Consider the following 22,518-nt stretch of genomic DNA (forward strand, 5'->3'; position numbering starts at 1 on the left):
TATGTAGTTAGACAGCGCTCAGAAAGTATCGATACTAGTTACCTGCAGCCGTTTTATATGTGGGGAGAAATAAAATATTTGTTTTTAAAAGCATTGCATTAAAATGCAAGCGTTTAATTGAATAAAATGTAAGTTTCATATTAGCACGCGAAAAGAAAAATAAAAAGTGTGAGTGTACGAAATTCAAGAACATATTTGCTATTTTCGTCCCGTCAATAAGCCAGGGAACAGGTTTAGGCCAGAAAAAAAACTTGGCTGGCTTACCATTTACGCCACAACGTTAATGGCAATACAGCAACGAGCGGAGGTCGATTGTTTATGTGTGTGTGCGTGTTTGTGTATATGTGTATATTCGTGTAGTTGTTTTAATATTTTGCCTGTGAGTTTTAGCCCAAATCCAATTATCAAAACGAAAAAAGTGCAACAATTTGCTGTGTGTAAGAAAAATAACCCTTGTGGCTGACTAATTGAATTTTCCGCATTTTTATTTTGGCTAAGCCAAAGCACAGCTACCAACAACAGCAACAGTGAGCAGCAGTAACAAACACAATTCAAGAATACACACACAAATAAAAAGGATTATTAGCCAATTAAACTGTTTGTCAATGTACAAATAGAATGCAATTCATTCAATCACTAAATAGAGAAATGTGTGCATTAACACAAAAAGAAAAGAAACAACTAAGAGGCTAACAGTAATTTTTCACGGGCACACAACACAATCAAACGAGCGTATGTATAAATGTGTATGTGTTGTTTATGCCTTTGCATGCATGTGTGAGTTCGTATTAGAGCTAGTGTTCATGTGTGTGTGCGTGATTCGTGTGTGAACAAAGTGCTAATGAGATGCTGAAGCTGAATCTGCGCTGCGGCTGATGCTGCTTCTTCCGTCTGGATAGCAGTTTGTTGCTTTTGCCATTTATGCAAAAATACGTAAATTTTGAACAAAAGATGTACACACATATCTCATTGTTTTTGAACTGTTGCGAATTTCGCTTCTCGCTAACGAACTCGCCTGCAAAAGGTGAAAGCAACTTTTTACTCACTTGAGATACTGTTGCTGTTGATGCTGTGATTTGCGTGAATTACACATACAATGTATGATTGTACTCTCTTATACTATGTATAATTTTGAAGTGCAAGCTCTTTGTTGTTCGACCGTTATTGCAATCAACTCGATTAAACTCATTCTTCTCGCATTCATTCTGTTGCAGCAGCTAAGCGTGAGATGTCACATACAACGGATGTTTTCCCACTTTGGCAATAACAACAACAACAGTAACACCAACCGACAACAACAACAACTGCTGCAATAATGTAAGAGGCGGAGGGGCTAACAAAGGTCAAGCAAAGCCAACAAAAACCCCAGCCTAGAACTAGTTAGGTTTCCACACACACACAAACACACTTACACTAAAACACACACACACAAAACGTAGTGAGAATTAAGCAATGGGCTGGTTGCTAGCGCTCCTTGCACTGCTCTTCGCAATCAATGAGTTGCTCGCAGTTCCCACTCCGCTCAAGCTACCAGGTAAGTTTCCAATCAGAATTTCGCTAGCTCACTTGGATGCTAATCTCTTAACACCAATAGGCTACACACATAAACTGACGCCATACATCAAGCACTGGGAGGCAGCGAACTTCGATCGCTCGGTGCTGCAGGTGGCACAACAGCGACACTTGGAGCAGGCACGCGCCCGTCGAAAACGTCAAGCGGAGCCGCCGTCAAGTGGCCTGGGATTGGCGCACACAATACGCCTGAATTTCTCTGCACACGACAGGTGAGTGGACTGCGTGGGCGGGCTTTAATTCAAAAGTGCATTATTCACATTTGCAATTCTTTTATTTCTTACAGAGACTTTCTTCTGGTGCTGCGTCAGCAGCCAAATTCGGTGTTCGCAAATGATGTGGAAATCGAGAACACACTGGGACCCATCGATTACGATGTGTCACGCATTTACACGGGCAGTCTGGAGGATGACGAGGCTGCCCATGTCCAGGCGATACTCACAAGTGATAATCTGCTCGATGGCACAATTGAGACGCAAGCTGAGCATTATTATATTGAACCAGCGCAGCGTTACTCACAGCAATTGGCCGAGAGTGGTGTTCATAGCATTGTCTATAAGCTAAGCGATGTAAATATGCAACAACACAATTCATTTGCCAGCGGTTTGTCATCTAAATCGCCCATTAAGACGCATTGCGCCAGCGAACGTTTGAGACAGAAACGTTGGTTGCCCGAGGAAGAGGTAAGTAAACAGTTTATAAATACAAGAATCAACTGGTAATTGTTTTGTAATTTGCTAGCACGTCACTGCTCCAACTTATAATCGCAATCCACCGTTGCCGTTGGATCTTGAGGTTCCCTACAACGATGATTTTCGAGTGCTGGCCTCCGAGGAGGATCGTAGTGAGGAGGCATCGAAAAAATCCACAGTAACAACAACAACGACTGTGCGCAGCACGGAAAGCTTTCTGGCGACGTTAACGAAGCCCACACCTAATCGCAATATACTTGTAAATAACTTTAATCCCTCCAATGTTGGCGATAGCAGTCGCAGCTACAATGGCAACTCCAATACCAATTCAAATTCTAACAACAACAACAACGTACGCAAATTGTACACGAAGCATAAAAACATCATTGTTAGCACCTATAACCGGCCAATAGAGCCAGAATTTGGCACACCCTACGAGGAGCCGAATGCCAACAATAGCAACAGCCTGCCAAATAACTTTTTCAATGCCAATTGGACGACGCTCTCCATGGGCAACAGCAACGGGGCCAATGATCGTCCCAGCCATAAGACGCATGTAGAGATTATTACCAAGAATGGCGCCACTAAGAAACCTAATATTATTGTAAACAATTACAATCCAGAGATAATATTCGCCCCAAATCCACACAATCCCAGTTTTAACACCATGCTGATGACGAATCTGTTGAGTGGTCGTGGCGATGATATTCATAGCTCGCCTCGTCTGCTTTATGATCGTAAGACGACTTGCATGCTTTATTTGCAAGCGGATCACACATTCTTCCAGAAGATGGGCAGTGATGAGGCTTCAATTGAGGCTATCACACGGCATGTTCAACGCGCCAATTCTATTTATCGCAATACGGATTTCAACAATGATGGAAAACCAGACAATATTACGTTTATGATCAAACGTATTAAGGTTCACAACATGAATGCCATGAAGGATCCTAGCTATCGATTTCCTGGCAATTATGGCGTTGAAAAGTTCTTGGAATTGTTTTCAGGTAAGTCACAATAAAGATAGATTCATAATTATCCTAAGTAAACTATAAATTTTTGTTTCACAGAGGAGGACTACGATGCCTTTTGTCTGGCCTATATGTTCACCTATCGCGATTTTGAGATGGGCACTTTGGGTCTGGCATGGACAGGAGATCTGAAGAATGCCGGTGGCGTTTGTGAAAAGAATGGCCACTATCGAGGATCGCTAAAGTCGTTAAACACAGGCATTGTGACGCTCCTCAATTATGGCAAACATGTGCCACCTGCTGTGTCGCATGTGACACTTGCGCACGAAATTGGCCATAACTTTGGTTCACCTGTAAGTACAACTTAAAGTCCGTTATATTTCGATAATTACAAATAGTTATTTTCTTTGCTCAACAGCACGATCCAGAGCTGTGCACACCAGGTGGTGAGGATGGCAACTTCATTATGTTTGCACGCGCAACATCTGGCGACAAGAAGAACAACAACAAGTTCAGTGCGTGCTCCTTAAAGTCCATAGAGCCTGTGTTGAATGCCAAGGCACGCTCAATGAAAGGCTGCTTTACGGAGCCGCAATCATCAATTTGTGGCAATGGCGTTGTTGAGCCAGGCGAGCAATGTGACTGTGGCTGGGAAGAGGACTGCAAGGATTCCTGCTGTTTCCCCATGTCGCGGAATCCGCACATCGATGAAACGCCCTGCACACTGACGCCACATGCACGCTGCAGTCCGTCACAAGGTCCTTGCTGCACCACCGACTGCAAGGTGAAGTTTGGTGACAAATGTCGCGACGACAATGGTTGCCGTGATCCCTCGTTTTGTGATGGTCGGGTACCTCAATGTCCGCCATCGGTGAACAAACCGAACAAGACCATTTGCAATAAGGAGTTTGTCTGCTATATGGGCGATTGCACAGGCAGCATTTGCTTGGCATACGGCCTCGAATCATGCCAATGCATACCAGGACCTGAGGATGATCGCATCAAGTCATGCGAGTTGTGTTGTAAGTTGCCCGGTGAGAATAATCCGTGTCGCAGTTCGTTTGAATGGAATGAGGCGCCCTTCGATGTGCCCGATATGTACTCCAAACCGGGAACACCTTGCAATGACTACAATGGGTAATTAGATGAAGTTAACTTAAATATTTAGTTTACTAATTTCACTTTTCTTATAGCTACTGTGATGTGTTTCAAAAGTGCCGTGAAGTTGATCCATCTGGACCTTTGGCTACGCTCCGTAAATTGCTGCTGTCAGAGGAGAGCATTGCTACTTTCAAGAAGTGGATGCAGCAACATTGGTACACTGTAGCACTGGCTGCCATTGGAGTCTTTTTACTACTGGTATGTGATACGACAAGAGTTTACTTTTCTTCTCTGAAAGCTGTGAATACATTTCAAGTGAATTTATTATTTTAAAAAATGGAAAACGTTTTTGTGTGTTATTTAATAAGCATGATTTTTATACCCGCTACCCATAGGGTAGAAGGGTATTATAACTTTGTGCCGGCAGGAAATGTATGTAACAGGTAGAAGGAGGCATCTCCGACCCTATAAAGTATATATATTCTTGATCAGCGTCAACAGCCGAGACGATATAGCCATGTCCGTCTGTCCGTCTGTGTGTCTGTCCGTCTGTCCGTCTGTGTGTCCGTCCGTCTGTCCGTATGAACACCTAGATCTCAGAGACTATAAGAGATAGAGCTATAATTTTTTTTCGACAGCATTTGTTATGTTTGCACGCAGATCAAGTTTGTTTCAAATTTTTGCCACGCCCACTTCCGCCCCCGCAAATCAAAAAATCGAATAACAAGCGTAATTTTAAAGCTAAAGTTTCGAATTTTGGTATATATAATAACTACTATAGTAGTTATGATTCCTGAAAATTTGGTTGCGATCAGATAAAAATTGTGGAAGTTATTAAAGAAATACTTTTGTATGGGCAAAAACGCCTACTTACTAGGGGTCTGAGTTGCTTTGGCCGACAATCTGGTATATTGTGCCGTCTATGGTATATTTTGAATACGGTACTATGTCGATATACCAAATATACCATTCGGTATATTTTTTAGTATTTTGCAGTATATTTGGTATATTTTGAGAAAATACCGCAAAATATATTTCTTTTATTCAAAATGGGTAGCGGGTATCTCACAGTCGAGTACACTCGACTGTAGCTTTCTTACTTGTTTATCTTTTGATTATTTGCTTCTAATCTGTATGAGTATTTGTTTTAAAAAGTTAATGCGTGTGGTCACATGTATGTTAAGGGATCAGTATGAAGCCGAATCACACGCCATGGGCGAGGGTGAGCCCCAGATATGAACCCGAAACCTGAAACTAATATACCTTACTGTAAAGCGCTTCATTTGCCTATTGATTATATGGCTATTATTAGAACGCATTTAAGCGGGCATTAAGCTTGCATCGCACTAAACCATTAAACTTCAATTGTATTTATTTATTTTCACATGACTAATGTATTCCTTTGTTCTTGCTATAGATACTGAGCACAAAGCTGCTGGCGAAACGATCGAATCTGAAGCATAAGTCGGTGACTATCATTCATAGTGCCACCACGGAAACTGTGCGATTACCGGAGAACAATAACGGCGTCATCGTACATACAGCTGTACGCACTAAAGTGCCATTTAAGAAGAAGGTTCGCGGTGAGCGCAGCAAGAAGTCGACCAATGGCGTTGGAGCAACAGCAGGAGTACGTTCAAGTGGAGCAGCTAAAGCCACTACCAGCGCAGAGCCAAAGAAAACATCAAGAACGCAAGGAGTGACAAAGAAGAAATCAAAAACGAGTGCAACTGACGAGGATCAAGCTAAGAAATCCAACAAAAAGCTGGGCAAGCATATGAAGGAAATCATTGATTATTCACAGCGCAACAATGGTGGCAATGGCGACGATGGCTCCAATCTGTCGACGAGCAACAATCACACCAACACTTTTGGAAAAGTGCAAAAATGGCTGCTGGAGTCGCCAATTGTGGCACAACCATTATCGCACATTGAGCATAGCTCGCGTGTGCGCAATGTGATGAGCAAGTCGCAGTCAACGCCCGAGCGACTGGTGCAGAAAACGCCGCAAAAGACCAAGTCCATGGGCAACCTGTCCAATGAGAAGGTTAAACTGCAGGTCGTCTACAAGCCACCATTCAAGTTCTCGCTGCGGCTGTCTAAGAAGCCCAAGGTGAAAACGCACGTCGTGGGCGTCAGCGCTGGCGCACGTCCAAAGCGCACACAAAAGAGTAATGCACGCTCCAGTGGACAGCCGACCACGTCTAAGGGACCATACACGGAACGTGCGAAGCGCACTGCGCTGCTTTTGTGCAACGAAGCAGAGGACGATAATCAAATTCTGACGCTCAACGAGCCCAACTACGAGACACTGAAGCCACTAACGCAACGCAATAGCACCGACCACTGCTATGAGAATGTTGATTTGCCCAGCGGCAGCGCCGCGGCAATCGATACGAAGCCAAGCAGCAGTAGCGGTGGCAAAATTGCACCAAGCTCAACACGTGCCAGCCCAGAAGGCGCAGCAGCAACATCCACTACAGCAGGACAACGTAGCTCCTATCGTCGCTCAAATTCGTTGTCCACACATAATCCGTTTGCAGTGGCGCCACGTCGTAGCAGCAGCAAAGCGGGCAAGAATGAGGCACACAACTCAGGTGGATCTATAAATTTAACGCGCAACTTTGGCAGCACACAGAATCTCATTAATCTGAGCCAAAACATGGCCAAGTCCAAGAAGCGCAGCAGTCTCAATCTTAAAGCAAGTGCAGCTAAAAACGGTAAAGATCCGCCTATAGCTGCAGCATCAGCAGCAGCTCCCACTGCAGCAACGCCACAGCGCCGTTCAACTTCCAATGCCAATCTGCGCAGAAACAGCAGCGTTTCGAATACGCCGCCGTCACACCCAGCGCCGGTGCCGCCAACGCGCAATTCGCGCAACAGCTTCAGCAACATTCCACGCGCCAGTCTCAATGGACAAAGCGGCTCGAACTCCTCCTCCTCAGTGGCAGCAGCTGCAGCGACGGCGTCTCATGCACCGCCGCCTAGCTTCTCTCGTCAGTCGTCGAGCAGCACAACGACCACTTCGTCCAGTGCTGCAACGTCAGCGTTACCGCATCATGCGCTACAACAATCCGCCTCCGCAAGCGCCGTGACCAGCAGCCAACGGCAAGCGACGCAACCCATACGACGTAGTCTTCACAATTTCAGATCACGCTCAACGGCAGCAGCGGCAGCAACTGCAACGCCAGCATTACCCACGACGGCAATGGACAATGGATTGCCATCGGATCTGGAGGTGGTTGTCTCTGATATTGAGAATTTGGTTAGCTAAGAGCAGCGCCATTTCTTTTCATTTCAAACCAACCAAGTGAAAGTGATAAGTCCTAAAGTTAGTTATACAAAAAAATTGTCGCATAGGTTTAAATGCATATATATACATATATATATATATATATATAAAAGAAAATTTAGATTTGTATATATTTAAAACATATATACATATTATTCAAGATATGTATGTACTTTACACTGCCTTAAACTTGCCGTTTCTGCTGAATATGTGAATGCCACGCCAATACATCCCCTCCACACACCCTGCACACCAAATACCAAGTACCAAAACGACCACAATTATCATTAATTAACGCTAACAACGCTCGTGCTTATGGCTCTATCAACACACAACGCCTAACTTGACTTATCCATAAACCATAAATGCTCACCCACCCAAAGCCAATGCCAATGCCAATGCCACAACAACACGACCACAATCACTATACATACCACACACCACCGCCGAAGCCAGCCGCACTCACCGCACATTGTACCTTTTACTACTTAACTGTTGTATTGTATTCGTGATCTGTAACTATATATCTTGTAAACTGTAATTTAATCTAATGCTATAACCTAAATTGTGTGCGGCTCTCGAAACTTGATCGTCTTGCATATACGACACACTTCGCAATGTTTTTCCTAGTATCACACAGTGCTCTCTGAAAAATAATCAAAACAATTTTTATAATGCAAACATAAAATATATGTATATCCCATAGATCGATTACAATATACTATTTTCGTATGTATATCCAAGACACTTGCAAATCGATTGCTGCACACAATCAGACTATTCTTGTACTATTATTGGCCTGTTAATATTGTTTTCTACATAGAGTATTATGTTTTTTGTTAGATTTCTATTTCTATATAAGTATCGCGCTATCTGTTTCTCTTAACTACTATCATTGTCATCTGTAAACTTCGACACACAGAACAGAACAACAATACAAGGTGCTATTTTATTAACGAAAATGTTTAAGAACAAGAAATTAACCAACAAATTTTAAAACTTATAACATATTTTCCAAGAAGATCAAAAAACGATATTAAGATCTGTAGTTGAGAAGAGAAGAGAATGGAGAAGAGTGTAGCCAAGTAGACTGGGTAGCCAGGGGAAAGTTGCAAATTAATGATACTTAGTAACAATAAAATATAACCAACGAGATAATTGTCAATAAATCAAAAGTAAAATGCATCGAACGTAGTTAATAGTAGTCGCAAACAAAATCAAATAGAGAAGTTAATGCTAATCCTCCCAGTCAATGACACATAGACACATACATCATACACACACACACTAAAATGCCTGCGCCATTCTTAGTAGTAGTGTATATAAGAAATCAAATCGAAATATATACATACATAAATAGTTTTTATATGCAATAACAAAAGAAAAAAAAACTAGAGCAATGAAGAAACACCTAACGATATTCATAAACACTCATAACACTCACACACGAATAGTCACGTAGCGTATCGAATCACTGAGCAAACGGCTTGCAAAATAAAACCCCCAATAATTAACGATTTGTAGTCGTAAGATAATTGGAAAACCCCTATATATATAGTCGTAGCTACTGTAATTGTAACACTGTGTTGAAAATTGGCGTTTAAGATTGCGTATAGTTCTGATATGTATTTGCATTTGTATGACGGGTGGTAAAATAGTTACACGGGGAGTGCAATTTTATGAGCATTTGCGTATATTTTTTTTGGAATATACAATTCATTATAGAAAGATATAGATATGCTACTTATGCTCAGCTCAAAAATTACCGACCCACGTAGAAATGGGACATGGGACAGAAAGTTAACGTTAACGCGTAGGCAAGCTATGAAACGGAATAACGATAAAGTACGCGACAATCGCTTTGAAATGCTTAAAATGAACAAAAAAGAATAAAAATCGAATTTTAGTTGTAAGTTTAAGTCTTAACAATTGAACAAGAAAAAAAGAATAAACATAAATCGAGAACCTATGATAAAATATTTAAATATGAAACTATACAAGGCGCAGATTCTTTTTTAACGTCAAACTATCGGCAATATTATTAAACTTACCAAAAAACACAAAAGATAAAAAAAAGAAAATCATGAATAAAGAAAATTGCCAATGTTTATGTACTGTATATAAAAAACAAAAACAAAACAAAATGCAAAGAAATATGATCTAAGTTGAGGATGATCGGCTGATGGACCGATAAAAGTATTTTGAGCGTGGAAGAAAAGACTATTTAACAACGCGAAATTAACCATTTTTGTGTATTGTATATAAGAAATTCATTGATTTTAAACTATATACATATGTATGTAATAATTTAGTCGTAAAACTGCAAAACAGATTTTAAAATCTTTGTGTGTACCTCAATTGTAATTATTTTTGTTTTTTGGTGTGTATTTTCATCAAGACTTTGCACTCACTACACCTGATTACAATGATTACAACTATGCTTTTGTATAATTTAGATAAATGAATTTTAACACGTATTCAAGACTCCTCGCAGAGATCCGTATCCCTAGTTAATAACAAGATTTCAATGTTGTCAAAGACCGTATCAAATATGAAATATTTTGTCAATTACTCATTCGTAAAATGAAAGCCGAAAATAAAACAATTGTGAACAAATATAATGTATAATGCATCACTTAAGAACAATAATTATTATAATATACATAAGTTTGCGAACCGACGAAGAAGAAATATGTGAACACCTAAGTTGTACTTAATTTTAATGGTATGATTACAGTAATTATTTAATTTATTAATATTATGATTATGCAAATGTAACTAATTTTTAACACTGCACATGCATCGCGATATTTTATAATTTTTCATTCAATGCAAAATTCAAATAACAATAAAAACGAAACTAAAACTTAACTAATTTAATTTGACTTCTTTGACGCTTTCTCCAACTTCAACGCCCGCTTAGTCATAATCCAGAAATATACAGACGGCAACAAATGTCTCAAATAATATGCAACCTTGGACTGTAGATCGCTAACAATGATATCAGGCTCCTTACGCAGAATGCATTGTAAAATGCGCTCGGCTAACTTGTCTGGCGACATTCCTTTGGCCGTAGTTTCATCCATTTCTAGAAATGAATTATGTTAGCAATAGAAAAGCATTTAAAATGTCTCTACTCACTTCCATAGCTGCTGCCTGAACCAGTCAATGCATTCATCGAGAGTTGCGTGCGCACGTAGCCTGGACTGATGCATGACACATTGATCTTTTTGCTGGCTACCTCAGCGCGCAGAGAATCAGCAAAGGCCTGCATTGCATGCTTTGATGCGGAGTAAGCTGCCCGCTGGGGTAGTGCGAATTTACCTTGTACGGAGCTAATGAAACCAATGTGGCCAGTCTGACGTTTAATCATCGAAGGCAACAACGCTGTAATGAAATATGTATTTAAAATTATATTTGTTTATGTATATTTGGTATGAACAGTTCATACCTTTTGTCAATGCCACAGTTCCAAAATAGTTGACAACCATCACTTTAACATCCACATCGACAGCAGTCGCGGCTACATCGGCACGCACGCTTATGCCACCATTGTTGATGAGTATATCGACTTGGTTGTAAACAGCCAAGGCTCGTGCTGCAAAATCGGGTATGGAATTGAGCTCAGATAGATCCAATGGCAGCACAGTGGGAGGATAGGCGGGATCCTGTAATTAGAACAGATTTATTAATACCTATTTATTTATTGTTGGGATAGATTGGAGATTGGTGTTGCGTGATATACAAAATGTTATATTTACATTATAATATGCATCTATTTGACCGTTATACGATTAAGCAAATGGCACATTTAACTCTCTACATCACTTACCACATCAAGGGCCATCAGATCCTTCTTAACGCGCTCTAATTCCTCGACACGACGGGCAGCTAGGATAACCTTGCAGCCTGCACGATAAAAGACGTGCGCCAGCGACTCGCCAAGTCCTGAGCTGGCACCAGTAATGAGCACAACCTAAATATTTTTGCATGTGAGAATAAATAAATATATTGTTTCTCCAAATACTCTTGTTACTTACCTTGCCGGGCAGCTGATTTCGGTACTTTTGAGCGCGGAATCGTTGCCATAGATTAATGACGGCTAATGGTAGGGCTATGGGCATTAGAATACTGCCGATTACCCAGTAAATCACATTCCAATCGCTGGAACCCGAACACTTCTCCATTTCTTGTAATTTCATTACCAATATTGAATTTGGCAAACTGGTTGAAACTTTGCACTTTTATACGATGGGCCGTAAAACAAAAACAAATGCAGCTGCTATTCACAACGAAGCGATTCATGATTCGTGGCAACTAGCAACTGTTTCCGCTGTGTTGTGAATGTCAAATCACAGCTGTTATTCGTTATGTTGTTGCTCTCTCCGCGTTTGGCATAATAGTTATATTTTGGTTTAATAAAATATGTTCTAATGCATTGCCTTGTGCGACAAACAAGCCGCTTAAGCTGCTGGCTGTCAGCTGCACGAATTCACACCACAGCCGTGCAACACACTTTCTGGGAACGCGAAAAGAAATCCGGCTATAAAACCAAACTGCCAGAACCTTCAAAAAAACAACAAATTATTGATGGATTTCGTGACTTAAAAGAGGAAATCAAACTATGGAAACAGGAAGTTAAAGAAAAGCTGGAAAGCGATCCGATATTGGTATTTCGCCCCGGAGAAACGGATGTCGTGTTCGATTTCAAAGAACCCGATGTGCTCGACAAGTGGACGGTAACAACGGACGCGGATCATGGAGAGGGTAAGAGCAGTGCCACTCTCGAGCTGAGCGCAGCTGGTGCTGGACTCTTTCATGGCGAAGTTAGCTCGCAGCACACTAAGGATGGCATCATCAAGCGAACAGGCTATGCAAACATACGCACCAAGCGTGTGCGAGTGAGTAAATGCAACTAATATTAATTGAATGAGTTTCTAACAATATCATCTATTGCAGAAATCCTTCAAAAGAGAAACCACCTACGACTGGACACAGTACAACATGCTGATACTCAAAGTGCGCGGCGACGGACGTAGCTATTTGATTAATTTGCACACCGAAGGTTACTTTGATCTGATGTGGAATGATATCTATCATTATGTGTTGTACACACGTGGTGGTCCCCATTGGCAAATTGCTAAAATACCTTTCTCCAAGTTCTTCCTGTCGTCCAAAGGACGCGTTCAGGATCGTCAGAATGCCATACAACTGAATTGTGTAACGCACTTTGGTTTCTCTGTGGCCGCTAAGAAGGGTATGGACGGTCCATTTGGGTTGGAAATTGATTATGTTGGCCTAGAGTATGATCCTAGTCATCGGGAGGAGTTTGCCTACGAAATGTACCGAACACCCAAATATATTGCAGCAACGTAAAAAACGTTATTCTGTATAAACTTTGAAATAAATGAGCAACACTTATTTTAACACTAGCTGGCAGCACTCTTTCTTTTCTCTCTCTCTCTTGCTCTCTCACAAATCAGCTGTTTAAATGTTTACATTCGCTCAGTCGTCTTCAGGGTCATGCACTATTTCTTGACGATTCAACAGATACTGCAATTGGCAATTTGCTTTTACACATTCTTTGCCGTTCACTTTGAAAGGTGCTTCGTCTGTTTCGTCACTCACTCACTCAGTGAGTAGTTGCCAATTAGAATCTCACGAACACTGCTCGCGGTCTGCTCTTTTACAGTCTTTACTCAGTCGCGCTCCGTCGCTTGCTCCTGTAAGTTGTAGAGATAACACAAGCGGAAAAAACTTCCGCCTTCTTCTGAAGTTCTTGCGTGCGTGGGTGCTGTGTTGTTGTTCTTGTTGTTATTTATACCACTATCAGACGTAAAAATATTAGATAAAAACAAAAATAATGGTGAGTATTTCTTGGGCCTTACATTTTAAATAGAATTCCAAGCGAACAACGTGGCCATGTGACAGTTAAATTAGCACTTGCAACCTTGAAAAGCAACTTGGCGGGCTTGGCGAATTAAATCCTGCTGTCCGCACAACAATAAACTGAAATCAATAATATATAATAGACCCGCCAACCGTGTACGCATTTTACCGGTTTGGGATTGACGCTTACGTTGAAATTAATGCGCAACAAAAGAAAAGAAAAACATGTTAACCGAAAAACCAGTCACAGCGGCCATCGAAAGTGATTGAAACCAGTTGCTATTCAACCGTTTCTTAACCATTCCTGCTTCTCCACTGTTGTCTTTCTACCTGTTGTCAGTCTTTCTTGCAACGGCGTCAACTGCTGACGTTGGCCCTTTTCTTTAAAATGGTGCAATTTACGGTTAGCATATATGTAGTTCATAGACAAAGTGATTTATTCTCATTTGCTTATTACTACAACTGATATACTGTTTATATGTAGCAATCAATATACTAATCGTCTAATCAATATACTAGTTAATTAACTTTGCAATTACTAATTATTTTGACTCTCTTTTACTGTTTTGCAGCAAGAAACATATTTGTATGATCCAAAAGTGCTGCTGCAGCTCGATTTTCATCGCAGCCCAGCAAAGTTCCAGCCATTCATCTCGGCTGCCAATCCTGGTGAACCATGGATGAAGGTCCGTCCTTTGAAGGATACGGATTACGATCGCGGATTTCTGCAGCTGCTTTCCCAGCTCACACATGTGGGCAACGTAACACGCACACAGTTTTTGAGTAAGTGATGAGTTTAAACTTAATATTTCAGTCTAGCTAATTTGAATATATCTTTCACAGCGCGCTTTTCACAGATGAAAGCTAGCGGGGATTATTATGTCACGGTTATTGAAGACACACGCAAGGGTGAAATCATTGGCGCTGCCTCCCTAATCATTGAGCGCAAGTTCATACACAATTGTGCAGTGGTAAGTTACTCCATAAGTAACTATATGATCTATTATTGATAATATGTTCTTTTTGTTTGCAGCGTGGACGCTTGGAGGATGTTGTGGTCAATGACACCTATCGTGGCAAGCAGTTGGGAAAACTGTAGGTCCCATAATTACTCTATAATGCAAAATAATCTCATCTTTGACCTCATTCACAGCATTGTTGTAACCGTGTCGCTGCTAGCCGAGCAATTGGGCTGCTATAAAATGTCCCTGGATTGCAAGGACAAGCTCATCAAGTTCTATGAAACACTCGGCTATGTTTTGATACCCGGCAACTCAAATTCAATGACAATTCGCTATGACGAAGAGGCGCCAACGAAACGCAATGTTACCTCAGCCTCTGCCGCAGGTGTTGTCAGCGATGCTTGCCAAACTGTGAGCCTTGATTTTTCCTCTTGACAATTAGCCGCCAACGCTTCTCCAAAATCCAAGCTTTAAGTAAATTCCACAATTTACTTAAAGCGACAGCTGCGCAAGGCGCAATGTCAAAAACTCAAAAATCGAAATGAACTCGCTCGGTTACAAAAAGATGTTCATTTCATTTGCTGCATTTACTAAAATCACTTTTGCACAAAATTGCATTGCACTTGGCGCATGGATTTTTGGACAGCGCTGGCAGGCGGTGGTGTCCTTTATGGTTGGTATCCTAACAACTCCATCCATAAGGACATACAATTAGTTAGATGGCTAAGGCAACCGCAATATGGTTGTATTCTATTTTTGAATCTTACAGAACTCTCAATTTTATAATTTTTTCTCTCCTTTCTGCTACTGAATATGCGATAAAGGTTGTTGTTATAATGCCCTTCAAGAGTACGTTCATCAAGTAGCTTTTAACAATCTACAGATATATGTATATGTGTACGTTTTGCATGTAAATAAATATATACAGTAATTTTTAAAACAACAATTCTATGGCTAACACATTTTTGCTTTATATACAATCTTGATTATTTTGCTATAAATTACAATTAAGAATGGATTTATGGTTCATCCACATGTCACGAATACGAACACAAGTGTCCGCATTTGGGACACTTTGAATGCTTCGCAAAGTACTGCTGCAAATGCTCGATGTGTCCGCCATGGGAACAGCCCTGACACCAGGCGTACACGCCACGCACAATTAGGCCACAGACGCTGCACTTGGCCGACTGCATCGACTTGCATTTATCGCAATACCATCCAACATTGCCACCAAGAGGTCGACCACATTCGCCACAATTCGTGTGCATCACAGTGGAGTGTTGATTTAGCTGTCGCACTGAACGCACCCAGGCACGATTGATTACCTCGCAGGCTTCATTCCACAGCTCATAACGATGCAGCTGATCCACATAGGTGTGAAACCAGTGTTCCTACAAGAAAGTACTTATTTTAAATTGGACACTTGTTACTTTGCTAATGGAGAATACTTACCACAACGGCATCTTCAATTGGTAGCAACTTGCGTGCCTCTCCCAATACAATGAGCACAATTAAAGCGGTCTGGACATCACCCACATCGTTCTGCAGCATCAGAGCATCGGCCACAAATTGATGTGGCTCCCACATGGGTATCGGTGGCACATGACTCACTTTCAAGATGCTGGGCACATGCGGAGGCTAACAACAAAGAGAATATGTACATATTATTAACTCAACTATACTTTATTCAATGCACTACTCACCGGCGATTTCTCATGATCGGATGCCTTCAAGTCCAGCTGCGGACGCGCTGCTTGCACATCATGATGCAGCGCCGTGTCAGGCAAGGCTAATGCTTTGGTTACATCCGCAGGACCCACGTAAATAAAGCCATTGCGCAACAGTTCAAAGTTATCAAACGTAATCTCGCTGATGATTTGCGTCTCGGAGAGTATCACTGAACTGGTCGGAGGTGGTTGCTGTTTGCCACCACCGCCCAGCTCATCGCCATCTTCGCTGGCATCCGCTGTTTCATAAGCCACCTCTTGGCTGTTGCCATTTAAGTCTTGGCCCATTTCATGTGGCGCCCAATCGCTGGCAACTTGTGTTGCACGGCGCGAACTCATGGGATTCTTTTGGTTGGAGAACGACGAGCGGTGCTCGAAGGGTGGCTCAAAGTGATTGCTGCCATAGAAAAGCTTTACAAAATTCCACAATGTGGTGGCCTGTAAAAGGAGTTTGTTGATATAAATGATAACTGTTGAATATTTGTTGACCTCACATTGTGTTTGCCATATTTCTTGGATACATTAGCGTTGTGCTCGCACAGCTCAGCCAGCTTTTTGCCGCTTAACAGTAGCTCTTTGGCGCAGCCAATGAAGCATTCATGCACCCGCAACTCAGTTGTGGTATCGTGAGCCGGATACCCAGTACCCGAATCCATATTCTGTCAAGGATTAAAGAGATTTTAAATTTAAAAAAAGTAGTCATACATTTTTAAGGTAGACTTGCCATATTCTTGAGCATAAACATGTACATCTTGGAATGATCCAGATGGAATTGCATGTTGCCTGGCTGATTAGATTTACGGCGACTTCTAAACAAAATATATACAGAATTAATAATTTGCTGGTTTCTTGCATTTTGCCTTGAAAACTCACATGAAGTTGGTGGTTTTGGTATTGGAGGCGCCGCTTGACTTCGTGGCATATTCCTTGATTTTGTTAGCAAACGAAATGTCGCCGTTTCTGCCCAAGCTGGCACCCTGAGCATTCGCCTTCAATGCTGGTCGCGTTGCATCCTTAAACGCATGCTTATAAATGATGGAATCCTTGCCAGTAGAGAGTAAACAATGCGAATCGCTGCCTTGCCACGCAATACCCGTGGTGACATTTGTGTGCTCATTAAATGAGGCAAATGGTATATAAGGACGTCGTATGTCCCACACATGAACGCTGTAATCCACAACGAGCGCACAGCTGGCAATGTGGTAACTACAAAGAATAGGTCAAATTAGACAGCTAATAATTATTAGGAGTAAGGTGACTTACGTGCGCTCGGGTCTCCACTTGACGCGACTCACGACAGCGATGGTGTGAATGGTATACTCGAGACTGGCGCGTCCATCCATGTTCCACACCTTGATCTGCTTGTCCCGACTGCCGGTGGCCAGCCAATTCCGTGTGGGATGCCAATCACAAGTGTAAATCGGACCACTGTGCGCCGTAAACTGCACCATGCACTTGTCACACTTGCGCATGTCCCACAGCTGAACGGTTCCGTTCTCGGAGACGGCGGAGAACACATTCTGTGAGTGTGGCGAGAACTTTAAATCGCGCACCGACTCGGAGTTGCTGAAATATGTGTTCACCGACTTATCGGAGCGAATATCAAAGCACTTGATGGTACCATCCTGTGAGCCAGATATTAATATATTGGGTTCGCTGCTGTGAAAGGTGACAGTGTGTGCGGTGCGTTCGTGTTCATTGTAGACGAGCGACTGCTTTTGTCGTCCGAATTTGGACAAATCCCAAATGGAGACGACACCATTGGTTGCCGCAGTGGCTAATATATTGTTATCCAGTGTACTCCATGCCACATCGTTGGCCGAATAGCTAAGATTTTGGTTTTTGCCGCGCATATTACACACTTCGGTGAAGCCATCGTTGTCAAATGAATAAACCTTAAGCACTGCAATGAAATTGAATTCGTTTATAAAATTTGCAAGCTGCATTTGTTTTGTTTTGTTTGCATACAGCTTCGCCCGGCCACTGCTATTTGGTTGTGATCCTTGTTCAATGCCAGCGCATTGGCATGTCCTTCCACGCATATGCATGATATTGTAGAAGGATCGGAGTCCTCCAGAGTATCAGGCATCTTATTTAAATTTAATTTCCGCACAATTATTGTTTAATGTTCTCCCGCTTTAAGACAAACAATAACACAGTCCAACTGTTCTTAACAGCCAGATGAAAATGTTATTTACAGACAACCTGCAAGTGTGAGCAGCAGCTGTTGCCCAAACTGTTATTAACATTAACTAATTATTTAAATTGTAAACAAACTGCGTTATTAGTCAGCTACTCCTCACTTAACAGACAACATTGCTTTACAAGCGCAACAGCTGTGTGCTATCACAAACATTTGAATGTCATAGTTTAGTACATCGCTCGCAGCCCATCGGCATATTTGGCCATTCACACTGCGGTCACATTGAATTGTATTTTCGACTATATGAGAAATTCTATTATTGAAAATCATCTACCATCAAAATGCCGGACATCAAAATAACCCCATTGGGCGCCGGCCAAGATGTGGGTCGCAGTTGTCTGTTGCTCTCGATGGGCGGGAAGAACATAATGCTGGACTGTGGCATGCACATGGGCTACAACGATGAGCGACGCTTTCCAGACTTCTCGTACATTGTGCCTGAAGGACCCATCACGAGTCACATTGATTGTGTGATCATCTCGCACTTCCACTTGGGTAAGTGATTCACTCAATGCATGACGATCACAATATGTACTATATCAACCATAGATCACTGCGGTGCCTTGCCTTACATGTCGGAGATCGTTGGTTACACCGGTCCCATCTATATGACCCATCCAACCAAGGCCATTGCGCCGATTTTGTTGGAGGATATGCGCAAAGTTGCCGTCGAGCGGAAGGGTGAATCGAATTTCTTCACCACGCAAATGATCAAGGACTGCATGAAGAAGGTAATTCCAGTCACATTGCACCAAAGCATGATGGTAGACACCGATCTGGAGATCAAAGCGTATTACGCTGGTCATGTGCTTGGTGCTGCAATGTTTTGGATCAAAGTCGGCTCACAGAGCGTCGTCTATACGGGCGATTACAACATGACACCAGATCGACATTTGGGCGCTGCCTGGATCGACAAATGCCGGCCCGATTTGTTAATCTCCGAGAGCACCTATGCAACGACAATACGCGACTCAAAGCGATGTCGCGAACGTGATTTCCTTAAAAAAGTCCACGAATGCGTGGCCAAGGGGGGCAAAGTGTTGATACCCGTCTTTGCCTTGGGTCGAGCACAAGAATTATGTATTTTGCTGGAGACGTATTGGGAGCGTATGAACCTCAAATATCCCATATACTTTGCACTGGGTTTGACAGAGAAAGCGAACACTTACTATAAGATGTTCATCACATGGACAAACCAAAAGATACGCAAGACCTTTGTGCATCGTAACATGTTCGATTTCAAGCACATAAAACCATTTGATAAGGCATATATTGATAATCCAGGTGCGATGGTGGTGTTTGCTACGCCCGGTATGTTGCATGCAGGTCTCTCGCTTCAGATCTTTAAGAAGTGGGCGCCCAACGAGAACAACATGGTCATTATGCCGGGCTATTGTGTTCAAGGTACCGTAGGCAATAAAATTCTAAGTGGCGCCAAGAAAGTCGAATTCGAGAATCGACAGGTGGTCGAAGTAAAAATGGCTGTGGAGTACATGAGCTTCTCTGCGCATGCCGATGCTAAAGGTAACTGGAAAACCAATTAGCCAAATAGACAATTGCTTAAACTGAATATATACATTTATTTGTCTTTCAGGCATCATGCAGCTTATACAGAACTGTGAACCCAAAAACGTGATGCTTGTGCATGGCGAGGCGGAAAAGATGAAATTCCTGCGCACCAAAATTCGTGACGAATTCAATCTGGAAACATATATGCCGGCTAATGGCGAAACGTGTGTGATCTCCACACCGGTAAAAATACCCGTGGATGCCTCTGTTACTCTGCTGAAAGCAGAAGCACGCTCTTATAACGCACAGCCACCGGATCCAAAGCGACGTCGCCTCATCCATGGCGTTCTAGTGATGAAGGATAATCGAATTATGTTGCAAAATATAACGGATGCCCTTAAGGAGATCGGCATCAATCGGCATGTCATGCGTTTCACATCAAAGGTGAAAATGGATGATCCAGGACCAAAGATGCGCACCATCGAAAAGCTAAAGCTACTTTTAGAAGAGAAGCTGACTGGCTGGACGGTAACGTTGCAGGATACCGGCATTATAGCTGTGGAGACTGTTGAGGTTCAAGTTCAAGAGGATGAGAAGGATCCAAAGCATAAGACCATTTTAATTACATGGACTAATCAAGATGAAGATATTGGCGCATACATTTTAAATGTCTTGCAGAATATGTGTTAGATTTCATGTATAGAAAGTTCTTGCTGAAGAGCCAGTCTTATCTGATTCCATAGTTCTTAAGTTAAAAGTTTTTCATTTAAAGTTGCTTATTTGAAGTTATGCTTAAATACATTTTTCAACATTTTTGTATAACAATTTTTCAGGGTTTTCGAAACGAACAGAATAAAGTTAGAGAATAGTTCTAAAAAGAAAGGTCAGTTTTATCATTTCGCTATTCTTGTTTAACAAGAAAGATGAAAAGGAAGTTGATAAATTATGGAGATTAAATATGGCAAGAATTGGATGAAGTTATTGAATGGATTTCAAAAGAAAATTGAGTTTTATCTACACCTGTGACCAAGTCAGAAATTTTTGATTGAATTGTGGTTATTTAAGGCAATGCTTAAATACATTTTGGATCATTTTGAAAGGCAAGTTTAGAGTGTTTTGGAGAACAAAGTAATATTAAGCTATTACAATTTTAGGCAGAAAGAGGACTGTTCCAAAGAGTTTTAAAGGGATATAAACCATAATTTTTCAAGTTTTTGTAAGCAGGTTTGGCAGATTATTAGAATGACATGGAACTGCATTGTTATATTTACTTAACAAAATAGTTAACAGCAAATTCAGTTAATTCGTTCCACGCTATTTATTCTGGGTATATGTTTCAGATAATTATAATTAATCATATTAAATACGCAGCTCTGGCGTTTTCGAATCGTTTTAAAAAGAAATCGCTTGGTTGGTGTTGCTGTTTGTTTGAAGCTGCGTCTGCGAACCTTTTGGAGTGTTACTTAGACACACTTCTTATGTCAGGGCAGCGGCACCGGAGATGATTTCAATCAGCTCGCGGGTGATGACAGCCTGTCGGGTGCGGTTGAATGTAAGCGTTAGCTTCTCAATCATCTCGCCGGCATTCTTAGAAGCGTTGTCCATGGCAGTCATGCGAGAGGATTGCTCGGAGCAAGCACCCTCCTTCATGGTGTAAAAGATGAGCGAAGCCAGAGAGAACTCCAGATAGCTCTTGATCACATCGCTGTCGATGGAGTCGTAAACCGACAACTTCTCCGACTTCTCCACAGTTGGGCCGCTGTAGATGGGCAACGAAGAGCACTGATATGACACCACAGACTTGAATCTGTTGTACACGATCTTGCCCTCGGTGTATTCGTAACCAGTCGACAGCACTTCATGTGCAATCTTGGAGGCATCGAGGAAAGTGGGTGGCAGACGGCCCACTTCATTGGCCACCATCAGGATGTTCTTGCCATAGAGACGGGCCAGAATGGAGCGCGACTTGTCGCCGACGCAGAACACCTTGGTGTTCACATCATCCTGCTGCAGTTCACCGCGAATTTGACGGGCAACACCGGTGTGAACAGCACCGCACAGACCACGATCGGATGTGACGGCGATGAGGAGTTTCTTGGGCTCAGCGGCGCCATCGGCGGCGAGTTCGGTCTTCTCGAAGAACTGCTGAGCACCAACGCCGTAGGGACGCGCTGCCTTCAAGTCACGCTCGGCACGAGCGTATTTAGCGGCGGACACCATCTTCATTGATTGCGTAATTTTCTGAATGTTCTTCACGGATTTGAGGCGAATAGAGATGGCCTTCAATGTGGCCATGCCACGCTGTTGTTGGGCCACAATCGTGGCTTCAACAGCCAGTGGCAACAAGAGCTGAGTACGTTGCATCATCATCCTGCGGTAAGCTGTTGAAGTTCCTGCACAATAAAAATTAGCACAAAAAATCCGACGAACCAGCCAGCGAAAATTTACCTGCGTGAAGTTGGCAGCGAGACGTATGTTATAACACAGGCGTTAGTGTTGCCACATTTCGCAACTGTCAGCGCCATGTTGTGAATGTCAGCGTCGGCTGTGAATGACATGCCTGATAATGTTTATTAAATAATAAATACACTAAAACT

The 22,518-nt window shown here is 42.2% G+C and overlaps 7 protein-coding genes across 12 annotated transcripts; 4 read left to right on the top strand and 3 right to left on the bottom strand.

Annotated features, from left to right (window-relative positions):
• Positions 1-7,643, top strand: LOC117575126 (disintegrin and metalloproteinase domain-containing protein 10). Of its 4 annotated transcripts, XM_034259228.2 has the most exons (10): positions 1-128; positions 1,215-1,534; positions 1,595-1,784; positions 1,859-2,255; positions 2,314-3,271; positions 3,335-3,588; positions 3,654-4,372; positions 4,429-4,594; positions 5,492-5,558; positions 5,754-5,938. In XM_034259228.2, exons 2-10 carry the CDS (start codon positions 1,453-1,455, stop codon positions 5,798-5,800), a joined length of 2,880 nt encoding a protein of 959 aa, XP_034115119.1. In that variant the 5' UTR covers positions 1-128; positions 1,215-1,452; the 3' UTR covers positions 5,801-5,938. The 4 variants fall into 4 exon arrangements, with proteins under 4 accessions (XP_034115119.1, XP_034115118.1, XP_051863892.1 ...); XM_034259227.2 differs by lacking the exon at positions 5,492-5,558 and having other exon boundaries at positions 3-128; positions 5,754-7,643; XM_052007932.1 differs by lacking the exons at positions 1-128; positions 5,492-5,558 and adding an exon at positions 419-437 and having other exon boundaries at positions 5,754-7,643.
• A 2,132-nt stretch (positions 7,644-9,775) lies between these two features.
• On the bottom strand, positions 9,776-11,919 carry LOC117575129 (dehydrogenase/reductase SDR family protein 7-like). Its single transcript, XM_034259232.2, has 5 exons — positions 11,669-11,919; positions 11,461-11,604; positions 11,080-11,296; positions 10,770-11,015; positions 9,776-10,716 (listed from the first exon to the last, which is right to left on the bottom strand). The coding sequence occupies exons 1-5, from the start codon at positions 11,828-11,830 to the stop codon at positions 10,505-10,507; spliced, it is 981 nt and encodes a 326-aa protein (XP_034115123.1). The 5' UTR covers positions 11,831-11,919; the 3' UTR covers positions 9,776-10,504.
• A 47-nt stretch (positions 11,920-11,966) lies between these two features.
• On the top strand, positions 11,967-13,051 carry LOC117575132 (complex I intermediate-associated protein 30, mitochondrial). The gene is made up of 2 exons (XM_034259234.2): positions 11,967-12,529; positions 12,588-13,051. Exons 1-2 carry the CDS (start codon positions 12,062-12,064, stop codon positions 13,002-13,004), a joined length of 885 nt encoding a protein of 294 aa, XP_034115125.1. The 5' UTR covers positions 11,967-12,061; the 3' UTR covers positions 13,005-13,051.
• Positions 13,052-13,318: 267 nt separating this feature from the next.
• LOC117575133 (probable glucosamine 6-phosphate N-acetyltransferase) lies at positions 13,319-15,425 on the top strand. 2 transcript variants are annotated; one of them, XM_052007935.1, is made up of 5 exons: positions 13,319-13,494; positions 14,090-14,300; positions 14,361-14,488; positions 14,551-14,612; positions 14,671-15,425. In XM_052007935.1, the coding sequence occupies exons 1-5, from the start codon at positions 13,492-13,494 to the stop codon at positions 14,912-14,914; spliced, it is 648 nt and encodes a 215-aa protein (XP_051863895.1). In that variant the 5' UTR covers positions 13,319-13,491; the 3' UTR covers positions 14,915-15,425. The 2 variants fall into 2 exon arrangements, with proteins under 2 accessions (XP_051863895.1, XP_051863894.1); XM_052007934.1 differs by lacking the exon at positions 13,319-13,494 and adding an exon at positions 13,823-13,920.
• On the bottom strand, positions 15,128-18,413 carry LOC117575127 (GATOR complex protein WDR24). 2 transcript variants are annotated; one of them, XM_034259230.2, is made up of 8 exons: positions 18,178-18,413; positions 17,473-18,112; positions 17,083-17,415; positions 16,934-17,015; positions 16,704-16,868; positions 16,186-16,647; positions 15,935-16,120; positions 15,128-15,873 (listed from the first exon to the last, which is right to left on the bottom strand). In XM_034259230.2, exons 1-8 carry the CDS (start codon positions 18,296-18,298, stop codon positions 15,517-15,519), a joined length of 2,346 nt encoding a protein of 781 aa, XP_034115121.1. In that variant the 5' UTR covers positions 18,299-18,413; the 3' UTR covers positions 15,128-15,516. The 2 variants fall into 2 exon arrangements, with proteins under 2 accessions (XP_034115121.1, XP_034115120.1); XM_034259229.2 differs by having other exon boundaries at positions 16,934-17,018; positions 18,178-18,411.
• Positions 18,414-18,585: 172 nt separating this feature from the next.
• On the top strand, positions 18,586-20,787 carry LOC117575128 (integrator complex subunit 11). The gene is made up of 3 exons (XM_034259231.2): positions 18,586-18,907; positions 18,962-19,936; positions 20,007-20,787. The coding sequence occupies exons 1-3, from the start codon at positions 18,694-18,696 to the stop codon at positions 20,609-20,611; spliced, it is 1,794 nt and encodes a 597-aa protein (XP_034115122.1). The 5' UTR covers positions 18,586-18,693; the 3' UTR covers positions 20,612-20,787.
• A 428-nt stretch (positions 20,788-21,215) lies between these two features.
• Positions 21,216-22,505, bottom strand: LOC117575131 (ATP synthase subunit gamma, mitochondrial). The gene is made up of 2 exons (XM_034259233.2): positions 22,370-22,505; positions 21,216-22,314 (listed from the first exon to the last, which is right to left on the bottom strand). Exon 2 carries the CDS (start codon positions 22,289-22,291, stop codon positions 21,398-21,400), a length of 894 nt encoding a protein of 297 aa, XP_034115124.1. The 5' UTR covers positions 22,292-22,314; positions 22,370-22,505; the 3' UTR covers positions 21,216-21,397.
• Between the last annotated feature and the right edge of the window lie 13 nt (positions 22,506-22,518).

This window comes from Drosophila albomicans, chromosome 2R, assembly GCF_009650485.2.
Source record: "Drosophila albomicans strain 15112-1751.03 chromosome 2R, ASM965048v2, whole genome shotgun sequence".
Lineage (NCBI taxonomy): Eukaryota > Metazoa > Arthropoda > Insecta > Diptera > Drosophilidae > Drosophila > Drosophila albomicans.

What these genes read in the sequence shown, in the direction of transcription:
- LOC117575126 (XM_034259227.2), top strand. Translation starts at nt 1,453, where the DNA reads ATGGGCTGGTTGCTAGCGCTCCTTGCACTGCTCTTCGCAATCAATGAG. An exon ending in AATTTCTCTGCACACGACAG is followed by an intron (nt 1,785 to 1,858) that starts GTGAGTGGACTG and finishes TATTTCTTACAG; the next exon opens with AGACTTTCTTCTGGTGCTGC. An exon ending in CCTTGCAATGACTACAATGG is followed by an intron (nt 4,373 to 4,428) that starts GTAATTAGATGA and finishes CTTTTCTTATAG; the next exon opens with CTACTGTGATGTGTTTCAAA.
- LOC117575129 (XM_034259232.2), bottom strand. Translation starts at nt 11,830, where the DNA reads ATGAAATTACAAGAAATGGAGAAGTGTTCGGGTTCCAGCGATTGGAAT. An exon ending in ATCTGATGGCCCTTGATGTG is followed by an intron (nt 11,297 to 11,460) that starts GTAAGTGATGTA and finishes TTCTAATTACAG; the next exon opens with GATCCCGCCTATCCTCCCAC. An exon ending in TTCAGGCAGCAGCTATGGAA is followed by an intron (nt 10,717 to 10,769) that starts GTGAGTAGAGAC and finishes ATTCATTTCTAG; the next exon opens with AAATGGATGAAACTACGGCC.
- LOC117575132 (XM_034259234.2), top strand. Translation starts at nt 12,062, where the DNA reads ATGCATTGCCTTGTGCGACAAACAAGCCGCTTAAGCTGCTGGCTGTCA. An exon ending in TACGCACCAAGCGTGTGCGA is followed by an intron (nt 12,530 to 12,587) that starts GTGAGTAAATGC and finishes CATCTATTGCAG; the next exon opens with AAATCCTTCAAAAGAGAAAC.
- LOC117575133 (XM_052007934.1), top strand. An exon ending in AACACGCACACAGTTTTTGA is followed by an intron (nt 14,301 to 14,360) that starts GTAAGTGATGAG and finishes TATCTTTCACAG; the next exon opens with CGCGCTTTTCACAGATGAAA. An exon ending in GGCAAGCAGTTGGGAAAACT is followed by an intron (nt 14,613 to 14,670) that starts GTAGGTCCCATA and finishes CCTCATTCACAG; the next exon opens with CATTGTTGTAACCGTGTCGC.
- LOC117575127 (XM_034259229.2), bottom strand. Translation starts at nt 18,298, where the DNA reads ATGCCTGATACTCTGGAGGACTCCGATCCTTCTACAATATCATGCATA. An exon ending in ACCAAAACCACCAACTTCAT is followed by an intron (nt 17,019 to 17,082) that starts GTGAGTTTTCAA and finishes TATTTTGTTTAG; the next exon opens with AAGTCGCCGTAAATCTAATC. An exon ending in CAATTGAAGATGCCGTTGTG is followed by an intron (nt 15,874 to 15,934) that starts GTAAGTATTCTC and finishes ACTTTCTTGTAG; the next exon opens with GAACACTGGTTTCACACCTA.
- LOC117575128 (XM_034259231.2), top strand. Translation starts at nt 18,694, where the DNA reads ATGCCGGACATCAAAATAACCCCATTGGGCGCCGGCCAAGATGTGGGT. An exon ending in CATCTCGCACTTCCACTTGG is followed by an intron (nt 18,908 to 18,961) that starts GTAAGTGATTCA and finishes TATCAACCATAG; the next exon opens with ATCACTGCGGTGCCTTGCCT. An exon ending in TGCGCATGCCGATGCTAAAG is followed by an intron (nt 19,937 to 20,006) that starts GTAACTGGAAAA and finishes TTTGTCTTTCAG; the next exon opens with GCATCATGCAGCTTATACAG.
- LOC117575131 (XM_034259233.2), bottom strand. Translation starts at nt 22,291, where the DNA reads ATGATGATGCAACGTACTCAGCTCTTGTTGCCACTGGCTGTTGAAGCC.